Raw genomic sequence first — 21,679 nt, forward strand, 5'->3', positions numbered from 1 at the left:
GTACCACAATTTGCCTCTATGGCTTTACCTAGTGGATCACTTGGTCATTCTATCGTGCCCCAGCTAGCTCTTAGACAAGGCTACCATGTCCTAATGCCTCCCTCTCCGCCTTCGGCACCTTATGGAAACACTTTTGTCCCAATGCCTCCGCAACAATCGGCACTCATTGGACATCAACAGCCTATTTCTGCCTATCCTATTTCTTATCCCCGTCCTTATCCTCCACCATCTTATCCTGTTAGATATGATCAATGCCCCACCCTCATTAGGTGCTACCAATGATCCATGGTGCTCAAAGTTGTAAGGCCCCCATTATGAGGAGAAGCCAAATGTGAGCCCGGACATTGGTTGAGTCCTGACTTGTATATCAGATGAGGTCTATGTGACCGGATGGCAAAAAAGGTGACTGTTGTGGGTCTAATCTTTGGGTTAGACGGAGTGGTTAAGCTGGTAGCAACTCGAGGCACATTGCATTGAGTTGCGTGGTAAGGGAGTTAAAAGGGGCCCCTATTGTGGGGTCCGGGGGCCGCGGAAGCGGCCCCTGGCTGGGGGGTCCCAGGGGGGCCAGCGGCCCCCCTGGCGGGGGTTCGGGGGCAGCGCCCCCGGCCCGATGTTAAAGGGAATATTCCCTGGCCGACTAGTGGAGGTTCATATGGTAGGTCGGTCAATAGGCCGACCTAACGCCCTTCGCGGGCTATAAAAGCTAAACCCCTTCGCAGCCATCACTTACTCATCTTTCACCCAGCCAGAGTTGTTGTTCCAGCTAGCCTTAAGCTCTTCACCTATCTTCTGTCTAGATCGCCATCTAAGCTTCACACAGTGGAAGCGCACGGGTGGACAGAGCCATCTTTGTATCAGTTGTTTGGAGTTAAAGAATTTACTGATTCCTCTCTTATCTGTTGTGTACTCTCGATCTCTTTCTCAGATTCTGTTCGCTGCGCCGTGTAATATTTTACATGGTATCAGAGCCCAGGGGGCTCTAGAGATCGGAGAGCGTGCAAGAGGCAAAGGCTTCAACAGCAAAGAGAAACGATGTCGACTCCGGGAAGCAGTTTTGGTGCATCAGGAAGCGGTGCAGGAGGTGGTGCTGCTGTACCGGCTATTCAAACACTGAGGATTCGTCCACCAACCTTCAGCGAAGGCAAGTTAGATGGTACAAACTACACCTTGTGGAAGTTCAAAATTACAACTATCCTTGATTCTTATGAGCTTCTAGAGACTGTGCTGGGGACTGACGCAGAACCACAGCCTACCCCCGACCCATCAAATCCTAGTGTGATGATTCCTCCGAATGCAGATCTTCTACGAGCTTGGAAACGAAGGAATGCAGATGCATTGTGTGCCTTAGTTACAAGCTGTTCTGACAGTGTTTTGACTCTGATTCAGCATACAACCAAAGCGTCAGAGGCTTGGAATGTACTAAGGAGTCAGTATGAAACACGAAACCAAACAAGGATTCAAAACTTGGAGAATCAACTAGCAGCGGAGAAGTTTGCTGAAGGAGAGACGGTTGAAGCATTCATCACTCGGATTAAGAATCTGCGCGACCAGATGGCTGGCGCTGGGATACAAAAGACTAGCGAAGAGCTAGCTCGAAGGTGTCTTCGGATTTGTCCACAAAAGTTTGATGGACTAGTAACTGCCCTTAATACTCAGGTGAGACCTCAAGCTTTGACTTTTGAGGAGTTTTGTGCATTATTAATGGAGGAGGAGTTGAGGCTGAAAGCCCGAGAAGGAAGCAACAATGGAGATGCTGCATTCTCTGCCAATGCAAAAGGCAAAGGTGTCTCCTCCACAAAAAATGATGGTGACAAAAAGAAGAAGGGCGGCAAGAAGAAGTTTCAAGGAGAGTGCTTCTACTGCAAGAAGAAAGGACATGCAATTGCAGATTGTCGTGTCAAGAAGGCAGATGAAAAGAATGGTACCCTTAAAAGTAAAGGGAAAGAGACAGCCAATACGGCTGAAGCAGAGTTGGAATTATTCATGGCGACCATTGAGGAAGTGTGCTCCTCGGCGCAAGAAGAATCTACCACTGACTCATAGGTGTTGGATAGTGGGGCCTCCCGTCACATGACCAACAAGAAAGGTCTATACAGTTCTATGCAGCCTCTACAAGAATCCATCACTGTGACGGTTGGAAATGATGCTAAATGTCCTGCTGCGGGCACAGGTACTATTTCTTTTGTTGCTGCAAATGGTGAAGTCAAAAAGCTTTCAAATGTGTTGTATGTTCCCGAAATCAGGAGAAATCTCTTATCAGTTGCTGCCATAACTGATCTTGGTCATGAAGTGAGGTTCAAGAAGACAGGTGCAGAAATTATTGATAGTGCTGGCACAATTGTTGGCAAAGGAGAAAGAAGGAACAACCTGTATGAGCTAAGTGCTCTTACAGCCACCGCTGGAGTGGGCACAAGTAAGCTTTGGCATGAAAGGTTTGGACACATCGGATTTGCAGTATTGAAGGAGATGCAAAAGCAAGGTATGGTTGCTCACCTACCTACAATAACTGAATTGAAGGAACCATGTGAAGCTTGTATGATGGGCAAGCAACAGAGAAAGGCATTTCCACAAGAAAGCAAGAATAGAGCACATGCTCCTCTAGAGTTGGTGCATGCTGACTTGTGTGGTAAGATGCCTACACAGGCCTTGGGGGGATCTTCTTATTTTATGTTGATTGCCGACGACTACAGTAGGAAGATGTGGGTGTACTTCCTTCGTGATAAGGCTCAAGCTTTTGGTAAGTTTAAAGAATGGCTAATACTTGTTGAGAATGAAACAGGGAAAAGTGTGAAGAAATTTAGAACAGATGGTGGTGGTGAGTTCAACTCAAAGGAGTTTGAAGGCTTTTGCAAGAGCAAAGGGATCAAGCGTCAATTGACGACGCCTCACACACCTCAGCAGAATGGTGTTGTGGAACGCAGGAATCGTACCATTGTGGAGATGGCAAGATGCATGCTAAAGGGCAAGGGATTGCCTAACCATTTTTGGGCTGAAGCTGTTAATACTGCAGTCTACATTCTAAATCGGAGCTACACAAAGGCTCTCAAGGGAAAAACACCTCATGAGGCTTACACTGGTAAGAAACCATCTGTTTCACATTTCAGAATTTTTGGATGTGAATGTTATGCACATATTCCAGATGAGAAGAGAAACAAGTTACAACCAAAAAGCAGAAAATGTATCTTCTTGGGTTATAGTGATGAGCAGAAGGCTTACAAATTATATGACCAAGAGGCAAAGAAGATCATCGCGAGCCGTGATGTGGTGTTCAAGGAGGAGCCGCATACAGTGGAGGAGGAGAAGGCAAGTTCTTCCACTTTATCATCAAGCGAAGAAGTAGTCCACTATGAACCTGTCCCGAGAGCTATCCCTATCCTTAAGGAGGAGGAAGCATCATCTTCAGATGATGAGGAAAAAGTTCACCAACCTGACATCACCCCACCGGAAAAGCCATTGCCGCGCTGGGTGAAGCAGCTCTATGACCACAATAATCCTATGCCTGCATCTGTTGAGGAGAAGGCAGATGGACCAAGGAGGTCTCAGAGAATAGAGGAGCAAAGGAGGGCTTCTGCTCACATAGTCAATATGGCCTTGATGGTTGAGATTATGAGAGAAGTAAAGGAGCCAACTGACTTAGAAGAAGCACTTGCAGATCCATCATGGAAGGATGCTATGCAGGCGGAGTATGACAGCATAATGAAGAATGACACTTGGGAGCTAGTGGATCGACCAGCAAAGCGGAAGGTTATTGGCACCAAGTGGATCTGGAAGGTAAAGTACAAGGCTGATGGTACCTTAGAAAAGTACAAAGCTAGACTGGTTGCACAAGGATTTTCACAAGTTGAAGGGTTTGATTTTCAAGAGTCATTTGCCCCAACTGCCAGAATGACCACTATTCGCACAGTACTTGCAGTGGCTGCCCACAAGAAGTGGCCAATGTACCAAATGGATGTTAAGTCAGCGTTCTTAAATGGTGACCTCAAGGAGGAGGTGTACGTGGCTCAGCCACCAGGGTTTGAGGCCCCCCATTCTGAGAACAAAGTGTGTAAACTGAAGAAGGCATTGTATGGGCTGAAACAAGCCCCCAGAGCATGGTACCAGCGGATAGATAGGTTCTTTTTAAACCTAAACTTCAAAAGATGTGCCTCAGATGCTAACTTGTATGTTTACAGGGATGGTAAAAAGTCTGTAGTGATTGTCCTATATGTGGACGACCTTCTTATTACAGGTGACTATGAAGATATGATCAACCAAACTCGAAAGGCTTTGAGTTCTGAGTTTGAAATGACAGACTTGGGCTTGCTGCACTATTGTTTGGGGATTGAAGTCTGGCAAGAGCCAGGAAAGATCTTCATCTCTCAGAAGAAGTATGCATGGGAGATCTTGAAGGCATTTGGCATGACCGAGTGCAAGGAGATAGCTACACCTATGGAGGTGAATGGAAAGTTATCCGTCGAGGATACATCAGCACTAGCAGACATTGGGAGGTATAGGAGGTTGGTCGGCAGTCTGATCTACTTGTGTAACACCAGACCAGATATCAGTTTTGCTGTTGGTGTTTTGAGCAGGTTCTCAAACAAGCCTCATGAGAGTCATTGGAAGGCTGGGATGCGGGTGCTCAGATACTTGAAGAAAACTCTTGACTATGGTATCACATACAGTTTCGGAACTTCTCTTGTGGGGAACTGTGACTCAGATTGGGCAGGAGACATTGATTCCAGGAAGTCAGTTTCTGGTTATTGTTTCTCTTTGGGTTCAGGAATTTTCTCTTGGATTAGTAAGAAGCAACCAACAGTGGCATTGTCTTCTACCGAAGCAAAGTACAAGGCAGCTTGTTTTGCTGCATGTGAGGCCGTATGGTTGAGAAGGATTCTATGGCATATGGGAGTGCACGATGAAGAACCAACTGTGCTGAGATGTGACAATCAGAGTTGCATCGCCATTGCCAAAAATCCAGTGTTTCATGCATGCACCAAACATATAGAGATCCAGTATCACTATGTGCGTGATTTGATGGAGGATGGGATAGTGGAATTGGTCTACTGTCCAACAGAGGAGAATGGAGCAGATATCTTCACCAAAGCACTTACGAAGGATCTGCTTCAAGTTCATCTTCAGAGACTCAGCATTGGGCCGAGGAGATAGTTCACCTATGGGTGGACATTGAGGGGGAGTGTTAGATATGATCAATGCCCCACCCTCATTAGGTGCTACCAATGATCCATGGTGCTCAAAGTTGTAAGGCCCCCATTATGAGGAGAAGCCAAATGTGAGCCCGGACATTGGTTGAGTCCTGACTTGTATATCAGATGAGGTCTATGTGACCGGATGGCAAAAAAGGTGACTGTTGTGGGTCTAATCTTTGGGTTAGACGGAGTGGTTAAGCTGGTAGCAACTCGAGGCACATTGCATTGAGTTGCGTGGTAAGGGAGTTAAAAGGGGCCCCTATTGTGGGGTCCGGGGGCCGCGGAAGCGGCCCCTGGCTGGGGGGTCCCAGGGGAGCCAGCGGCCCCCCTGGCGGGGGTCCGGGGGTAGCGCCCCCGGCCCGATGGTAAAGGGAATATTCCCTGGAATATTCCCTGGCCGACTAGTGGAGGCTCATATGGTAGGTCGATCAATAGGCCGACCTAACGCCCTTCGCGGGCTATAAAAGCTAAACCCCTTCGCAGTCATCACTTACTCATCTTTCACCCAGCCAGAGTTGTTGTTCCAGCTAGCCTTAAGCTCTTCACCTATCTTCTGTCTAGATCGCCATCTAAGCTTCACATAGTGGAAGCGCACGGGTGGACAGAGCCATCTTTGTATCAGTTGTTTGGAGTTAAAGAATTTACTGATTCCTCTCTTATCTGTTGTGTACTCTCTATCTCTTTCTCAGATTCTGTTCGCTGCGCCGTGTAATATTTTACATATCCATCACCACATCACACTTATCCACCTCCACCAACACCTCATAGTTCTAGCTCTTCATTTGCCGAGAATTCATTCAATGACAATACTCATTTCAACGAGTCTAACTGCACCACTTGGTCTAATTTGATGAGGCATGTCTTACACTCCCAAAACCTATGGGATCTTGTGCAGAGGGTTGCAACCCCAACCTCATCCCGCACTTGTTCCATACGAGGTCGTTCACTCACGGCTCATGGAAGGCTCATAATGCCTCCGCTATAGTTGAGCTGATATAGGGCTTACTACCTGAGTTTCATTCTCAGCTTTAGCATTTCAACTTAGCATTTAAGCGTTGGACACATTTGACTGACCGCTATGCGGCTTGGGATAGAATCCATCGCATTAATCTTGACCATGAGCTTCAAATTTTCACCATTAATGATAAGAATGACCTTAAGGTCAAGTTGTTTAAGTATCGGTGACTCCTCACTGAGTTCTGTACAACAAGGGCTTCTAAGTTCCCTGATGACCAAGTCACGTTGTTTCTAAATAAGTTGCCAAGAAAATACTTTAACTTTATGCAGCATGTCATCTCACAACCCACTATGCCCACATTCTATGAATTTGAGTGTCAGCTCTTATGATATGCTAGGCTGTTCAATCAGTTTCATGGGGCATTTCCTATAGCGGGGGCTCTTGTTGCCACTTCTCAGAAGAGACAGCAAGGGAAGGGTAAGAAACCTCAAAATTCCACTCATATCTCATCTAGTGAGACCCAAGGGACCAGCCAATCCTTTCTTAAACCAGGGTGGCAAAATGTGTCTAAGAAGAATAGGTATTGTCAACATTGTCAAAAGGCTAGCCATTTTGATTATGAGTATTGATCAAAGGCAAGACAAAACATAGCCAAAATCTAAGTCTCAAACCTCTGCACCCCAACAAGGAAAGCAAGGTGGTAGCTATTGAGCTAAAATATACATTACTTGTTGATTAGCCTCTTAAACAGCCCCAAAACACACTAAAAAATACTCTTTTAGAGTAAAAACCCTAAAATGGGGAGTGGTTCCAGAGAGTTCAGTGGAAACCCTAAAACGAGGAGCGGTTCGAGAGAGTTCAATGAAAACCCTAATTTTTGGGGCACCCTTCCACATCTATAAATAGACAAGCTGCCCCCGTTCAACCTCATTCTGTCTGTGCAAGTTTCTCACTCCACGTGCAGATTTCAACCATCAGTCTCCTCCCACGTGGCTGTCCAGCCCTCAAGACTGCTACCACTCCATCCGTGTTTGCTCCTGCTGCTAGCACCTTCATCCATGCTGACGTCACTTGCTGGCAACATCATCATCTGCTGCGAACTAATCATCCAATCATCGCCAGCCACATCAGACACTATTTCATCCTGCTATTTACAGCAAACTGCACAGTTTCCAGCCTCCGATCAGCAGTACACTGCTGCGTTTACCAATTTCCAGCCTCCAGACTGCTGCATTTTGGTGATCAACCTGCTGCCATTCACTATTCAGCACTCCTACACTCCGACTCGTGGTCACAGACTTGGGATCCGTCTCTGGTGGACGTCACACTCCGACATTGCTCTGCCCTTGAGCACACTGTACACTCTTACATTCATTTACAGCATTCATTCACTTCAAAGTTGTGTTCTCTCTCTCCCTTCTTCTGTTTGTGTTTGAGTTTCTGTGTTTGAATTTTGAGTTTTGCATTTAGGGTTTGAGTTTTTCCCTCTGTGTCTATGCCTGCTCTTTGTGTTTCTGTCGTGGTTGTACACTCTATGTGTCCTCAGAGCAAACCCTAGCAGTTTTCTTCACATGGTATCAGAGCCGGTGCTCTTGTAAAGAGTATCCTACAGATATTGTGGAGAGCTAGTCTTTGTGCAAGATACGCAATACGACTCGTAACCGAATCACAATGTCCCAAATGCCTTCTTTTCTAGTTCCTATGATTTCTTATCAAGCTTCTCCATCATTTGAGGCTTGTTTATTCTTTTGAGGTACAGGAACCAGATGGCTTTGCATATGTGAACTTCAATAGCGGGGGCTCACGAAGCAGACGAAATTCAAGTACATCTACAGCTTCTGTTTCATTTGAGCATGTCACACACACTTCTCACTTCCCTTCCATCCCACCCTCTTCTATATCACACCTTGATCACCTCTCATCATCTTTCCAAAACCTTGGATTACACTCCACATCTGCATCACACACCCTAGGGGTTGGATCTTTCATCTCCGCTCCTAGCACCCTTTCCTTCTCTAGCCCATTCTCTACCTCTTTGCACCATGGTACTTCGTTAGGGGAAATGCCACCCTTTCACACAGTGCCTCTCACCTTTCAGCAAAGGAGCACACCCATAACTCTTGGGTTGACTGTGATGGGCATCCCCCTCACTATCTCCAGCTTCACATCTCCCATGACCACTCATACGTAGGGGTTTCCATCCTCAGCTTATGGTGCGTCTTCACACTCTCCTTGGGTTACACCTACCAAAAATGCCTTCACGGATAAGACACGTTTTAACGGGTCAAATTTCACCACTTGGTCTAATTTCATGCAACAAGAGCTTGAGTCTCAGGGTCTTTGGGACCTTGTCATTGGTCTAGAGCCTATGCTGGACCCTTGACTGGCTCACCCTGATTACATCCGTCAACGGAGAGCCCGCAATGCCATAGCCAATGTTGAGCAGATGCAAGGATTGCTTCCTGAGTTTCACTCTCAGTTGCAGCATTTCTCGCTCGCGTCAAAGCGTTGGAGTCACCTTCTCAACCGCTATGCGGCTCATGATCGTACTCGGCGCATCAATCTCGACTTTGAGCTTCAAGAGTTCTCTATTAAGGAAGGGGATGATATGAAAGTCAAGCTAGCTGAATATAGGCGGTTACTTGCCGATTTCACCATTACTGACTCTCCAAAGTCAAATGACGATCAGGTTACTTTCTTCTTGAATAAGTTGCCCGAAAAATACTTCAATTTCATTCAACACATCATCTCCCAACCTCGATTGCCAACCTTCTACAAGTTTGAGTGCCAGTTCTTGCGTTACGCAAGGCTGCATAATCAAGTCCACAAGAAATCCTCATCACAGCCTTATTCAGAGCAGAGGGGGTTGGTTGGCTCTTCTTCGAGAGGGAAAACCACCAATGGCAAGAACTCACAAGATGCGAAGGCAAGCCAATCAAAGGGTGACTCCTCTTCCTCAAATGGAACCAAAGAATCTAGACCTATCTAGCAGCAACTCCCTAAGAAAAACCAGTTTTGCACACACTGCCAGAGAGCAGGTCATGTGGATGAGGAGTGTCGCTCCAAGGCCCAAGGTCTTCCACCTAAAAAGCCTCTACGAACCGTTGCGACTGCACAATCCAGTGGGGCTATGCCTTTTGCTCCTGCTTCATCTACTCCTTTAGCACCCGTCGTTGCTCCTGGACATGTGGCTTGAGTACAGCCTCAACAGCCCATCTCTTTCACTACCCCTGAGGGACTTGCTGATTGGTCTGCAGGTTCCGATCTTGTTGCACTTCATGCATCTATCTCACCTTCCTCCCTACCTTGTCAAGCGTTCCCTTGGCAGAGCCCTACTATTGGACGTACGCAATGGTAGCCACCTTCTTAGACTAGCATATCTCTAGGTCCTTTTGGATACCCTAGGTCAGTCTAGCATTCATTTTTTGCACTCTTAGAGTCGGGCCCATAGGATTCATTATCCTTAGCTTTTCCATTCTTTTGATTTCTACTACATTTACTCATACCCATACACATTCATTGCATTTATTTGAAGTTAGATTTTCTTTCTGTTATGTTTTGCTTTGGAGCATCTCACCACTAACCGCTGTGTTTGCAAATTCTCATCTCTTTTGCAAGGTTTTGTCTTTCCATATAGGACTAACTTGCAAATTGCTTTGGTCCTACCTGGGCTAGAGACATGGGGATGCGCACCGTTCCTTTCATAGTTTCATCATCCTAGGAGTGCTTGCTCTTCTTCCAACATAGTGGTTTTCCCTCTCGAGGTAGATCGAGCAGCATCTCTCTCGATGCTATCATGGCGGTGACTTCTACCTTGCTATTCTAGCGGGGTGCTTCATCCACTTCATCCACTTCCTCTTCTTTCATTCCTTATGGTTCTCGGCACCATACGAAGACCGACATCAAGCTCCTCTTTCTTCTTCGACATCTACATCCAAGTTGAGAGGGGGTTCCTACCCTTCTTGGTATTCTACAGGCTTCAGCACTTTGTCTTCGACATCGACTTCTCCCCCCTCTTGTACCTTACCCTTTGCATTGCATGATTTCATCATCTTTGTACTAGGGCGCTTGGGCAAGTGAACAATTTTCCCATGAGAGACAATGTCCAAGTGGCAAGTACTGCATGAGCATTCTTCAACATGTAGCATACTTTGCATCTCATTGTGCAGAGCACCACTTAAGCATCCTAAGCTGTTTCCACCGGCGACTGTTGTTACCCCACCACCATCCTCCTTCATCACATGTATACCTCATCACCTATTTTTCCTTGTCATCAATAACCTGAGTGGATGGGTTAGCTTGTTTTGTTTTGTGATGTGTTGGGTATACCCTCCCTACTTCCGTCTTTTGGGTCACTATTACTCAATCGGCCGCATCCCATAAAATTTACCTGACTTATTTTTTTATTTTTATTTTTTTTAAGTTTCATGTAGTTCCATCCACCTTTGTAGGGCTTGGTAGGCCACTGGATAGCCGACGTGCACCCTTTGTCCGATGCCCTGTCCTCTCTGGGGTGACTACTTGGATTCCCTTGGTAAGATAACCATCGCCTCTGTAGTCTTGGTAGGCCACTACGCAGCCAACGTGCACCCTTTATTTGATGCCCTGGCTGCTTTGGGGTGAGACGTCTTGGGGTCAATAAACATCACAGTGGTTGGTTTACTCTTTCGGCTCAATTTTGAGCCTGAGAGGGGATATTGAGCTAGAGCATGCATTACTTGCTGATTAGCCTCTTAAACAGCCCCAAAACACACTTAAAAATGCTCTTTTAGAGTAAAAACCCTAAAACGGAGAGCGGTTCGAGAGATTTCAATCGAAACCCTAAAACGGGGAGCAGTTTGAGAGAATTCAATGGAAACTCTAAAACAGGAAGCGGTTCGAGAGAGTTCAGTGGAAACCCTAATTTTTGGGACACCCTTCCACATCTATAAATAGACAGGCTGCCCCCATTCAGCCTCATTCTGTCTGTGCAGGTTTCTCACTCCATGTGCACGTTTCAGCCATCAGCCTCCTCCCACGTGGCTGTCCAACCCTCAAGACTGCTCCTACTCCATCTGTGTTTGCTCCTACTGTTAGCGCCTTCATCCATGCTGACGTCAACTGCTGGCAACATCATCATCTGCTGCAATCTGATCATCCAATCATCGTCAATCACATCAAACACTGTTTCCAACAGACTGCGCAGTTTCCAGCCTCTGATCGGCGGTACACTAGTGCATTTACAAGTTTCCAGCCTCCAGATTGCTGCATTTTGGTGACCAACCTGCTGCCATTCACTATTCAGCACTCCTACACTCCGACTGGTGGTCACAGACTTGGGATCCGTCTCTGGTGGACGTCACACTCCCTTGCTCTGCCCTTGAGCATACTGTACACTCTTACATTCATTTACAGCATTCATTCACTTTAGAGTTGTGTTCTCTCTCTCCCTTCTTCTGTTTGTGTTTGAGTTTTGAGTTTTGCATTAGGGTTTGAGTTTTGCCCTCTATGTCTGTGTCTGTCTCTTTGTGTTTCTATCGTGGTCGTACACTCTGTGTGTCCTCAGTGCAAACCCTAGCAGTTTTCTTCACAGTGGCAACCAATCTTAGGAGCCATGGAAAGCTCAATCTCACACTACCACCGGTCAGCCATCATAGTCAACAACGTTATTAACGCCAAAGAGCTTGTCTGATTGGTTAGCAGAGGCCCACATCGCCAAACGCAAAACAACAAAGGCTCGACATTCCATCACTTCCAAGCTTTAGCCACTGCATGGGAGCATTTGAGCATTGAGCATCTCTAGCATTACCGCTTAGAACATCTTGATACGACTCTCTTTATGAGTTGTCGAATCACCAGATGGTTAATGGCATTCCCCGCCTGAAGCTATCTCAAGAGATCTGTAAAGCATGTCACCCAGGTATAGCATCGTACCCCCTTCCCATAGCAATCCACTCATTGAGCTAAGGCTCCCTTGAGATTGATTCGCATTGATCTTTGTGGCCTGATGCCCACTACTACCTTAAATAGCGCTTTACGTCGTTTTGATAGTGGATGATTTCTCTCGATACATGTGGATGTATACTTTCTCAAGCACAAATTTGATGCTTTCACTTACTTCAGTGCTTGGGTGTTGGTTCATAACCAGACTGGACGTCATGTAGGTACCATGAGGAGTAATAGCGGTGGCGAGTTTATCTCCTACGAGTTTACTAAGTTTCTACAAGAGCATAGCATTTCTTACCAACTCACTTCTACCAACTGCCCTTTCTAGAATGAAGTTATAGAGCGTAGAAACCGGACAGTTTTGAACATGGCACGCTCTATACTGTTTGCAGCAAAGCTTCCCGATCGTCTCTAGGTTGAGGCTATTAGTACTGCAGTGTATATCGTCAACCAATGCCTGTGACCGTGCCAGTCCCTCCGCGAACTCTCTATGAGGCATTCTTTGGCGAGAGACCTATTGTTTCCCACTTCAAAGTCTTCAAGAGTCGTGTACACATGCACACACCTGACAACAAGATAGGAAAGCTCACTCCCCGAGCTGATCTGTTGATCTTTGTGGATTATTCTTCCGAACTAAAAGCCTATCGTTTGTTTGATCCTTAGGCAAACAAGGCGATCGTTAGAAGGGATGTCGTCTTTGATGAGAGGGACATAGTGCAATCTTATACACCGAACTCTAAGTCTTTACCTTAGTCCACATCATCAAACATTGTGTCTTCTGAGCCGGGTCTACTGCCTGCTCTTGACCGTCCTGCAAATTCTTCCACTCCCAAGCTATGCAGGATTCAGGGATCCTCCCACTGGATTGCTCTCTAGAGGGCCCTAGAAGATCTAATCGGCTTGTCCCTCGGGCTTTATATGCTTCAATCTTTATGGATGATTACGTTACACATTCTGAGCCGGACAATTGGCAGGAGGCTCTCCTAGACTCTCTATGGCGTGAGACCATAGAGAAGGAACTGGATAATATTGACTCAGATGAGACTTGGACCTTGGTGAATCATCCCGATCACAAGAAGGTCATCAAGACGAAGTGGATTTTAGCACTAAGCTAAAGGTTGATGGGACTCTAGACAAGCACAAGGCTTGCCTTGTAGTGCAAGGTTTTTGTCAGAAGCAAGGTATTGATTATGAGGAGACCTTTGCACCCACTACTCGGATAACCAATTTCCATTTGCTAGTTGTGCTTGCCGCTAACCTCAGTTGGCCATTATACCACATGGATGTCAAGAGTGCCTTTTTAAATGGTTATTTAGAGGAGGAAGTCTATGTGGAGCAACCACATGGGTTTCCTTCTACAAAATCGTTTGGACAAGCTATTCCGTTTGCGAAAAGCTCCTTATAAGCTCAAGCAAGCTCGGCGGTCTTGATTCCAAAGGATGGATAATTTCTTACAAACTCAAGGATACCATTCTACCCCCTATGATCCAAATCTCTATGTGCGCACTACATGCACGGGGGCCAGCTATATCCTGTTGTACGTCGATGACTTACTTATCACTAGCTGAGATTCTGTTGTCATAGCGGAAATTAAGACCGAGCTTTGTTCTACCTTTGAGATGACTGACGTCAGTCTGTTATCTTATTTCTTGAGTGGGGGCCAGCTATATCATGTTGTATGTCAATGGCTTACTTATCACTAGCTGAGATTCTATTGTCATAGTGGAAATTAAGGCCAAGCTTTGGTCAGCCTTTGAGATGACTGACCTCAATCTGTCATCTTATTTCTTGGGGATGGAGGTAGTTTGTTCTGGGAAAAGTATTTGTATCTCACAGCAGAAGTACAAACTTCAGCTGGTGGACCAGTATTGCATGGATCAGACATGGCCTGTGGCTACTCCTTTCGATTCCATTGTCCATCTGTCGAAGGATACCCTAGGTCAACCCTCCCATACACACACCTATTGATCTATTGTAGGAAAGATTCTTTGGTTGATTCATACTAGGCCACATTTAGCATACTCAGTTAGTGTACTTGATCAATATTTTTCAGCATCTAGGATGTCACATTGGATTGCTTGTCTTCGTGTGTTGAGATATTTGCAGTGTACTTTTCATTATGAGCTAACTTATGGACCTCGTTTATGCTTGCAAGGTTACATCGATTCTTACTGGGCGGGAGATCCTGACACCTAGCGTTCCCATGGCAGTTACCACTTTTCCTTGGGCCACGGCTCCCATTTCTTGGTCAAGCCATAAGCAAAAGACAGTGGCAACTTCCACAATAGAGGGTGAGTATAGGATTCTCTTTGATGTAGTACCACTTTTCCTTGGGCACAGCTACCATTTCTTGGTCAAGCCATAAGCAAAAGACAGTGGCAGCTTCCACAACAAAGGCTGAGTATAGGGCTCTCTTTGATGGTACCACTAAGGCCATCTATCTGAGAAGCTTACTGGCTGCACTTCACTTCCCTTGTGGTTCTCCTACAATTGTCTACTGCAACAACCAGAGTGACATTGCCCTTGCAGGCAACCCGATCATCACACTTAGAACACAGCACGTGGAAGTCCACTTCCACTTCACTAGAGAGCAAGTTGAGCTAGGCACTATTCACCTAGAGTTTGTGCCTTCTAAGTGATAATTTTGCAAACATTTTGACCAAAGTAGTCAATCGGCTAATCCTACAGTATATCCTACCTCGGATTTGGCTTGGGTCCACCCTCCTCTACTTCTTCAAATTGATGGGGAGAGGATGCTTCCCTCCTCCTCCTTCCTCCAGTTTGAGAGGGAGCAGTTTCTTCTCTTGATCACTGACAATGATGATGTTTACAATTCAGTTTTAGACATTTCAAATATTTATTCTTTGACTTGTACTTAAGGACATTTGTAACTTCATCCGCACTGCCAAGATGACATGATTATAAAAGGGCACTCAAACAAGTGAACAATTTCCTTGCAAGGGTATTGTCCAATGGCACCGCTGCATCGCATTCTGCCATGAGCATAAAATCTTTTTCCATTATCCTTAGGCACTCATCCTAGTAAAGTGCAGGATAGGTTTGCTTGTTTTCTGAAGGACTTGGGTTTGTTTTCTATCTGATACTTAAATGGGCCACTTCCCCTCCATTACTTATGTTTTTGTTTTTATAATTAAAATCAAAAGTTCATTGGTGATTCCATCTGCCTTTGCTGGACTTGATAGGCCCCTGGGCAACCGACAAGCACCCTTGGTCCGATGCCCTAGCCTCTCTAGGGTGATCTCTTGGCGACTATAGTCTTAGAAGGTCACTAGGGCAACCAATATACTCCCTTGGTAAGATAACCATTGCGTCTGTAGTCGTGGTAGGTCACTGGATGGGCAGCCAATGTGCACCCTTTGCCCTATGCCCTAGCTACTTTGGGGCGGGACACCTTGGGATAAAAGAAAACATATATCAAGGGCTTATTTCTCATGGCTCTGTATTGGGCCTAAGAGGGGGTATTAAGCTAAAAATGCATTAGCTTGACTTAAACAACCCCAAAACATGCTTAATTAATGAAGAAAACCTTTTATTTTAAAAAGAAATGCGATCCTAGAGAGTTATTGTGTCCCACATGTAAAAACCTAATTTGGGTACCCTAAACTTTCTGTAAATAGGTATGCAATACACCACTCTCCCTAACCTCGTTTTTACAGATTTCAAGTCTTTCGCCTTGCTACCCACACCCCAGATGCCCCGGCTGCTTTGGGATGGAACGCCTTGGGGTAAAAGAAAATATATACTAAGGGCTTATTTCTCATGGCTCTGTTTTGGGCTTGAGAGGGGGTGTTGAGCTAAAAATGCATTAGCTTGACTTAAACAACCCCAAAACATGTTTAATTAATGAAATAAACCTTTTATTTTAAAAAGAAACACGATCCTTGAGAGTTACTGTGTCCCACATGCAAAACCCTAATTTTGGTACTCTAAACATTCTATAAATAGGCAAACAAGCCACCACTCTCCCTAATCTCATTTTTGCAAATTTCAAGTCTTTCAGCTTGCTACCCACACCACAGACACGGAGAACATCGCGGTCCAAGCTGGCCATTGCTATCTACAATGATCTAGCGCCTACCACACACTGTTCGGAGCTAATTTCAGCCTAATGACTACTACTGCTAGTCTTCGGTTGCTGTCGCCAGCCTGCCACATCATCAAACAACCTGTGTTCGCTGTCTAGAGCTACCACTTGCACAGTTTTCTCTCTCCTCGGCTATCACCTGCTCTTGCAGGCTGTCACCAAACCTAAACAAGTTGCATTTTGCTATTTTCTCTCTCCTCACCTACGTTTTTAGTCTTTCTCTCTCCTACACTGCCATTTGCATCAAATCTAATCTTCCTTGGCTGCGTTTACTAGTGTTCGACATCCAAAGCCTGCCTTGCTGCATTTCGGGATCTGTTCGAAGTACAACACACTCTCCAACTCATGAGCCCTGCCCTAATCCTCAAGATACAAGAGTTTGTGATATAGTATTCACTCTCTCCATAGTGTGTTTGCTGCATGAGCATTGTATATTCAGCAGTCATTCATTTCATTATTATCTATGTTCATTGTCTCTGAGTTACCCTAACCCTAACTCTATTCCATGCTATCAGTTCGTGCTTTGTCATACGATTGGTATTGTGTTTTTGTGTTTAGAGCATCTTGTCACATGGTCTTGTTGGAAATATTGAGCCAATGCCAGAGCCAATGCCCATGCAACCAGTGACTCACTGTTGTATGCAATTGTCTTGTGTTTGGTATATGGATTCCATTTCTCGAGCACATCTATGAGTTCCCCTTTGTAGTGTTCTTGTGTTTTCTCTTCTCTCTCTCTTTTGTCTTGTGTTCAATAGTTTATTTCAACATTCTTTTATGCTTCCATCACTTGCATCCACTTTTGACATGATATCAAATTTGAGGATCTATGCTCCTATTTCTGTTTTCAATTGTTACAAGTCTTTCATGACTCCTCTGTTGATCGTTGGTCTCTATCTGTCTACTGATTGGGCAACGTGCTGCTGATCCCAATCAGCCTGTTTTCAGCCATCTGCTGCCCGCCTTTTGTCTCCACAAGTCTGCATTTGCATTTTCTGCATTGTTTTATTGTGGGTACAGCTGCATTTAATGCTTTTTTTCTGCATTTTGACTCCAACAAACTCCTTGTTCCACATTCGTTACCCCTACATGCTGGGCGATTATATTTTCAGGTTTTGTTAGCTGTAATCTTAACCTTCTGGCTGTGTTTGATCAGATTTTGTCCTGTTACAGCAGTTATTTTGTGATCAACTATCTCTCCACTACGTGAGAACTCTCTTTAGTGCAGTCTGTGCTGTCTTTTGACTGTACTCTCTCCGCCTCTTCTTTCCTTTATCTTCTCCTCCTCTCCTTTCCTGATAACTCCTCCTTGCAGTTCTACTGATAACAAACTTCATGGCCCTAACCACCTAACATGGATTGCTATTATGAAAGCATGGTTTGTATAGAAGCAATTATGATACGTTGTTTTTGGAGTCCTTGAGCATCTTGAGCCTCCACTCCTCTTCCTACTGATTGGGACCAAGACAACTACGAGGAAGTTGTGCTTACATGGGATTCCCATGATGCCTATGCCTATTCTACTCCTTTGTTGTATCTCTAAAGAGGTTCTTCTAGCAATCACCTCTTACAAGGCAGCTTTAGCGATATGGGTGAAGCTTCAGATGTTGCACCAGTCTCCCTCAACTATGTGTGTAGTTACCCCCTATGGACACTTCAACAGATGAAGTTTGAATGCAAGGATACTATTCAATCATTCTTGCTTCAAGTTACCCATGTAAAGAATTAGCTTCGCCACATGCAGTCTGCCCTTCCCAAGGTTCATCTTGTGGGGACTTTGCTCTACAGGCTCCCTTTAGAGTTTGATGGAGCAACCAATGCTTTGCGGGCCCAGATGTCATCAACACCAATGAATTTTACCCATATGTCCTCCATGCTACTTGAGTATGAGGCATCTTTGCGGTTACACACGCGGCTTCCATCTCAGTATGGTGGCTCCAATGAGGCATCTACCGCTTCTGAGAGGAGCAACCAAAAGAAGAAGTTGAATGCTCAGTGTTATCGCTATGGTACGAAGGGACATTTGCACAAGGATTACAAAGAATTAGCAGCTTTGAGGAAGAAGAAGGAGAATCCATAGCAAGAAAAGGACTCCTCCACCAAGTCATCCGCCTCCTCTGACTCTGACTCAAATCCTCTTGTCAAGGCCAAGGCCAAGGTGCGGAAGGGGTCGTCTTCTTTGGATCATGGGAAGGGCTTGGCAGCCCCTCCTATTGCTTTCTGGTACCATCATGAGAGCATACTTGGCTGGTTGTTGTGGTTGCTGTAATTGCATTACAGCCATAGTTCAGCTTGCCCTAAATAGAGATCACCATGTACACATCAATGAAAATGTCTCACAGCAGTGACCATTTTGATGAGAAAGAGGATTCCTCATGGGAATAGCTGTCTATCGTAACTCAAAGAAGCAATGCTCAAAATCTGCATGGATAGCAAGCAGCAATCATAATACAAGCTGATGCTGCAGTCAGCTGCAACTAAACAGGTGGAAGACAATTAAAAATCTATGCATTATTCAAGGCACAATATGCTATGCAATGAGCACTCTTCAACAATTATCCCAGCATCCTCGGTTTTCTGAAATAATGCAGGAAGCCCCTTTGCCAGTGAAGAAGAAGGGCCATTCCAAGTCAAGGCAATCTAGTGAGGCTCATGGGCAGCATTTGCAGCCTAATCCGCTTAATGGACAAGATCCAATGATGTCTAATATGCAAGGAACTCAGTTTGCAAGCCTCCAAATTTTGGACAGCCACGGTTACGTCGGCCTTTTACTCAGCCAGAGTACCTTTGCAGAGGATCAAATGTTCCATGCTATGGCTAGTGATGTGCTTGGTACTTACAGAATTAATTATGCTGGTTTTCAGCTTGTTGTGCAAGGTTTTCAAGGTAATGTAGTTACGGAAATGCAGTCCACAGCGCATCAGGGCATGCACAACAACATTGGTATGTAGCAAGGAATGCAAAGTGACTTGTTTGCCAACATCAAACATGCCAATCCTTGCTGGGCTATTTGGCATGCATCATTCTAGTGCATCATAAACGTTAGCGTTTTTCAGTCACCCCATGTTGAATTCAATACCCTTGCCCAACTCGTTCCGTCCTCAGATACCTTTATATACCTTTATCAGTTTCGAACTACAGCCCAAACAAAGGCCTGAAGAAGGCTATAGCCCAATTCCAGTAACCTGTCTCAGCATCCTTGCATTACATGCATACTATTATACCTACCAAAATTTTATTAAGCTATGTTTAGAGATAGTCAAAGCCAATCATCCAAACTTTGATAAGCATCTTGACAATCTGTTGCGTAAAAAAAAGAAAACAGGATTTGTTTATTGTGTTATATGAGGCACTGCAATCAGTGCTACCTTTATCTGTTCCCGTTGATATCCCAAAATCAGTTTTGAAATCTTCTTTGATCTCTGTCAACAAGCGCTCTGCCTTTGCAGCAGCATTTTGAAACGCTTCACAGCCAGGAAAAAAAGTAAAACGAACAGAAATATGGAATCAACAGCCAGAATATAAAGACGAAACAATATAGAGGCTCTGATGCTAACGTACCATTTTTTGCTCTTGACATGAAAGATGTATCCATCGATGTGATGAGGAAGACAAAGGTCGAAATCCAAATTGCAACGCATTCAGTATGGCAAAGAGACTGAAAGCAAATGCCTTGTCTTCAATTTAGGCCCTGTATAACTGAGACAGACTCTACAGCTCAAGAGAGCATGAATTGCAAGTCAGTAAAAATGTCATCATTGTCAAGCGAGTCCCCCACTTCCTCCATCGATTCACCGCATTGAATGGTCTTTGATTACGTTGATGTTAGCGCACTTAGGTAGCAGCGTCCGTGCGAGTGGATGCAGTTGTGACGCGAGGTCTGTGATCTTGTTATCTCCCGCGGCTTGTATTCATCGGCCTGACAACGAATTTCCCGGCCAAGTTCGGTCCCGCAACCATCAAAACCTCGATGTTTGTGAGGAAAACAAGTATCCCCTTCACGTTTTCTGCGTATTGCAAAGAGCACAACGAAAGCAAGTCTTCAAAAAAACACTGAGAGGCGAGGACTATCAGATTTGCTGGTCTACCAATGGCGTACGAATTCGTAAAAATGGCGGATCGGGAGCCTTTTTCCCTGGGAATGGAGAGAGGAATGATTTTCTCGGAAAGAGACGGATACTGGCAGGTTATAGAGCGAGAGGATAAAAGGGACTAAAACCCTAAGAGAGAGAGAGAGAGAGAGCTAGTACATGTATGCACGGAGGATGGTAGCATGCGTGCGGGAGAGCATGTGCCGGCGGTCTGCGTTTTCTGCGTAAAAGGGAAGGACAAAAGGGAGGGATTGATGGAGTCGAGGGAGGGAGGGAGGGATTGATGGAGTCGAGGAAGGGAGGGAGGGAGGGAGGGGAGGTGCCGTCGTGTTGCGGCCGGCTAATATACTCTCTCTCTCTCTCTCTCTCTCTCTCTCTCTCTCTCTCTCTCTCTCTCTCGCGAGGCTGCATGGACGATGGATCTCTTCACAGAACGGGCACTGCGAAAGCGCAAGTTTGAAAATCCTGAACGCGGTCTCATCCGCCTCGTAATGATTTGATCATGTCGTCGGTTTGATCGCGTCTTGTTTCTTTTTCCTCCTATTTTGTTGACTTTTTTGGCTCTGGAGTCTGTCGCACTTATATCACCTAGGCTACCCGTCCAAAGGCTTTTGAACTTGTCCATTGGAGACTCGAGAGACGGTGATGGCCTTCCCAATGAGGCCCTTCACAAACCTCCGAGTTTATTAAAGCTCGGGTGCATGGCCCCATAGACTTGTGGCCCCCTGAAATTATCGCAAACTACCTCCCCCCATATGCGGATAGCTTTTGCGAGGTTCTCAACAATTGACTGTAGGAACATTTCAATGGGAGCTTTGTGATTGGTGACTAAGAACACTGGTTATGTCCTTCTTCTGGCCCAACACCATCACTCTTCCTTTTTACAAAGTATGTCTTCATTAGGTTGCCCAGATCCAAGCAAGAACAGCTTTGCACCTTCCCTCCATCGTCGAGATGCTTGTTGTAGCAGTAGAAAGTGAGAAGATCAAGCGGGGAAATTTTTAATAGGATAGAGAAGTCTTGACATCACATTTCTCACATGCACATCCCGATTGAGCAGCTTAGCAATGCCTTACCCTTAGGGATGCAAAGATTTGGATGAAATCCAATCACAATTGTTTCAAAAATTGGCACATTTTAGCAAGGTTTGGAAAGATGGATTCTTTCGTTACATTGAGGGTTTTGAAGGACCTTCTCACATTTAGGACAGATACACACTAGTCCAAGCAAACTAGGTGCACCTTTCAAGAGAAGGTATCATAGGGTTCCACACTAGTCAAATGAACTCATTTTATATCTTCTCTTTCATTCAGAGGATCGTCACTTAAAGTTGATTTGTCTATTGGATATATCATCGTCACATGTTGTGAAGCTCATCGATTCAAGTCTTTGTTAGCACAACATTGTTTTACTATGA

At 45.2% G+C, this 21,679-nt stretch overlaps 1 protein-coding gene across 2 annotated transcripts in view; it reads right to left on the reverse strand.

Moving 5' to 3' along the window:
* LOC148027530 (Rab3 GTPase-activating protein catalytic subunit) overlaps window positions 1-20,775 on the reverse strand; it is a 33,834-nt gene extending 13,059 nt beyond the window's left edge. The window contains exons 1-3 of one of the 2 annotated variants that reach the window (XM_087689260.1): window positions 20,422-20,775; window positions 19,733-20,178; window positions 19,540-19,635 (exon numbers count right to left, since the gene is read on the reverse strand). In XM_087689260.1, the coding sequence (XP_087545386.1) occupies window positions 19,540-19,635; window positions 19,733-19,766 (130 nt within the window). In that variant the 5' untranslated portion in view covers window positions 19,767-20,178; window positions 20,422-20,775. Of the gene's footprint in view, window positions 1-19,539; window positions 19,636-19,732; window positions 20,179-20,421 lie in introns of those variants that run through there. The other variant, XM_087689261.1, reaches the window with a different exon arrangement.
* Between the last annotated feature and the right edge of the window lie 904 nt (window positions 20,776-21,679).

The sequence above is a fragment of the Lygodium microphyllum genome, chromosome 12 (genome assembly GCF_053477565.2).
Source record: "Lygodium microphyllum isolate KBCC chromosome 12, Lygodium_microphyllum_v1.1.10, whole genome shotgun sequence".
Classification (NCBI taxonomy): domain Eukaryota; kingdom Viridiplantae; phylum Streptophyta; class Polypodiopsida; order Schizaeales; family Lygodiaceae; genus Lygodium; species Lygodium microphyllum.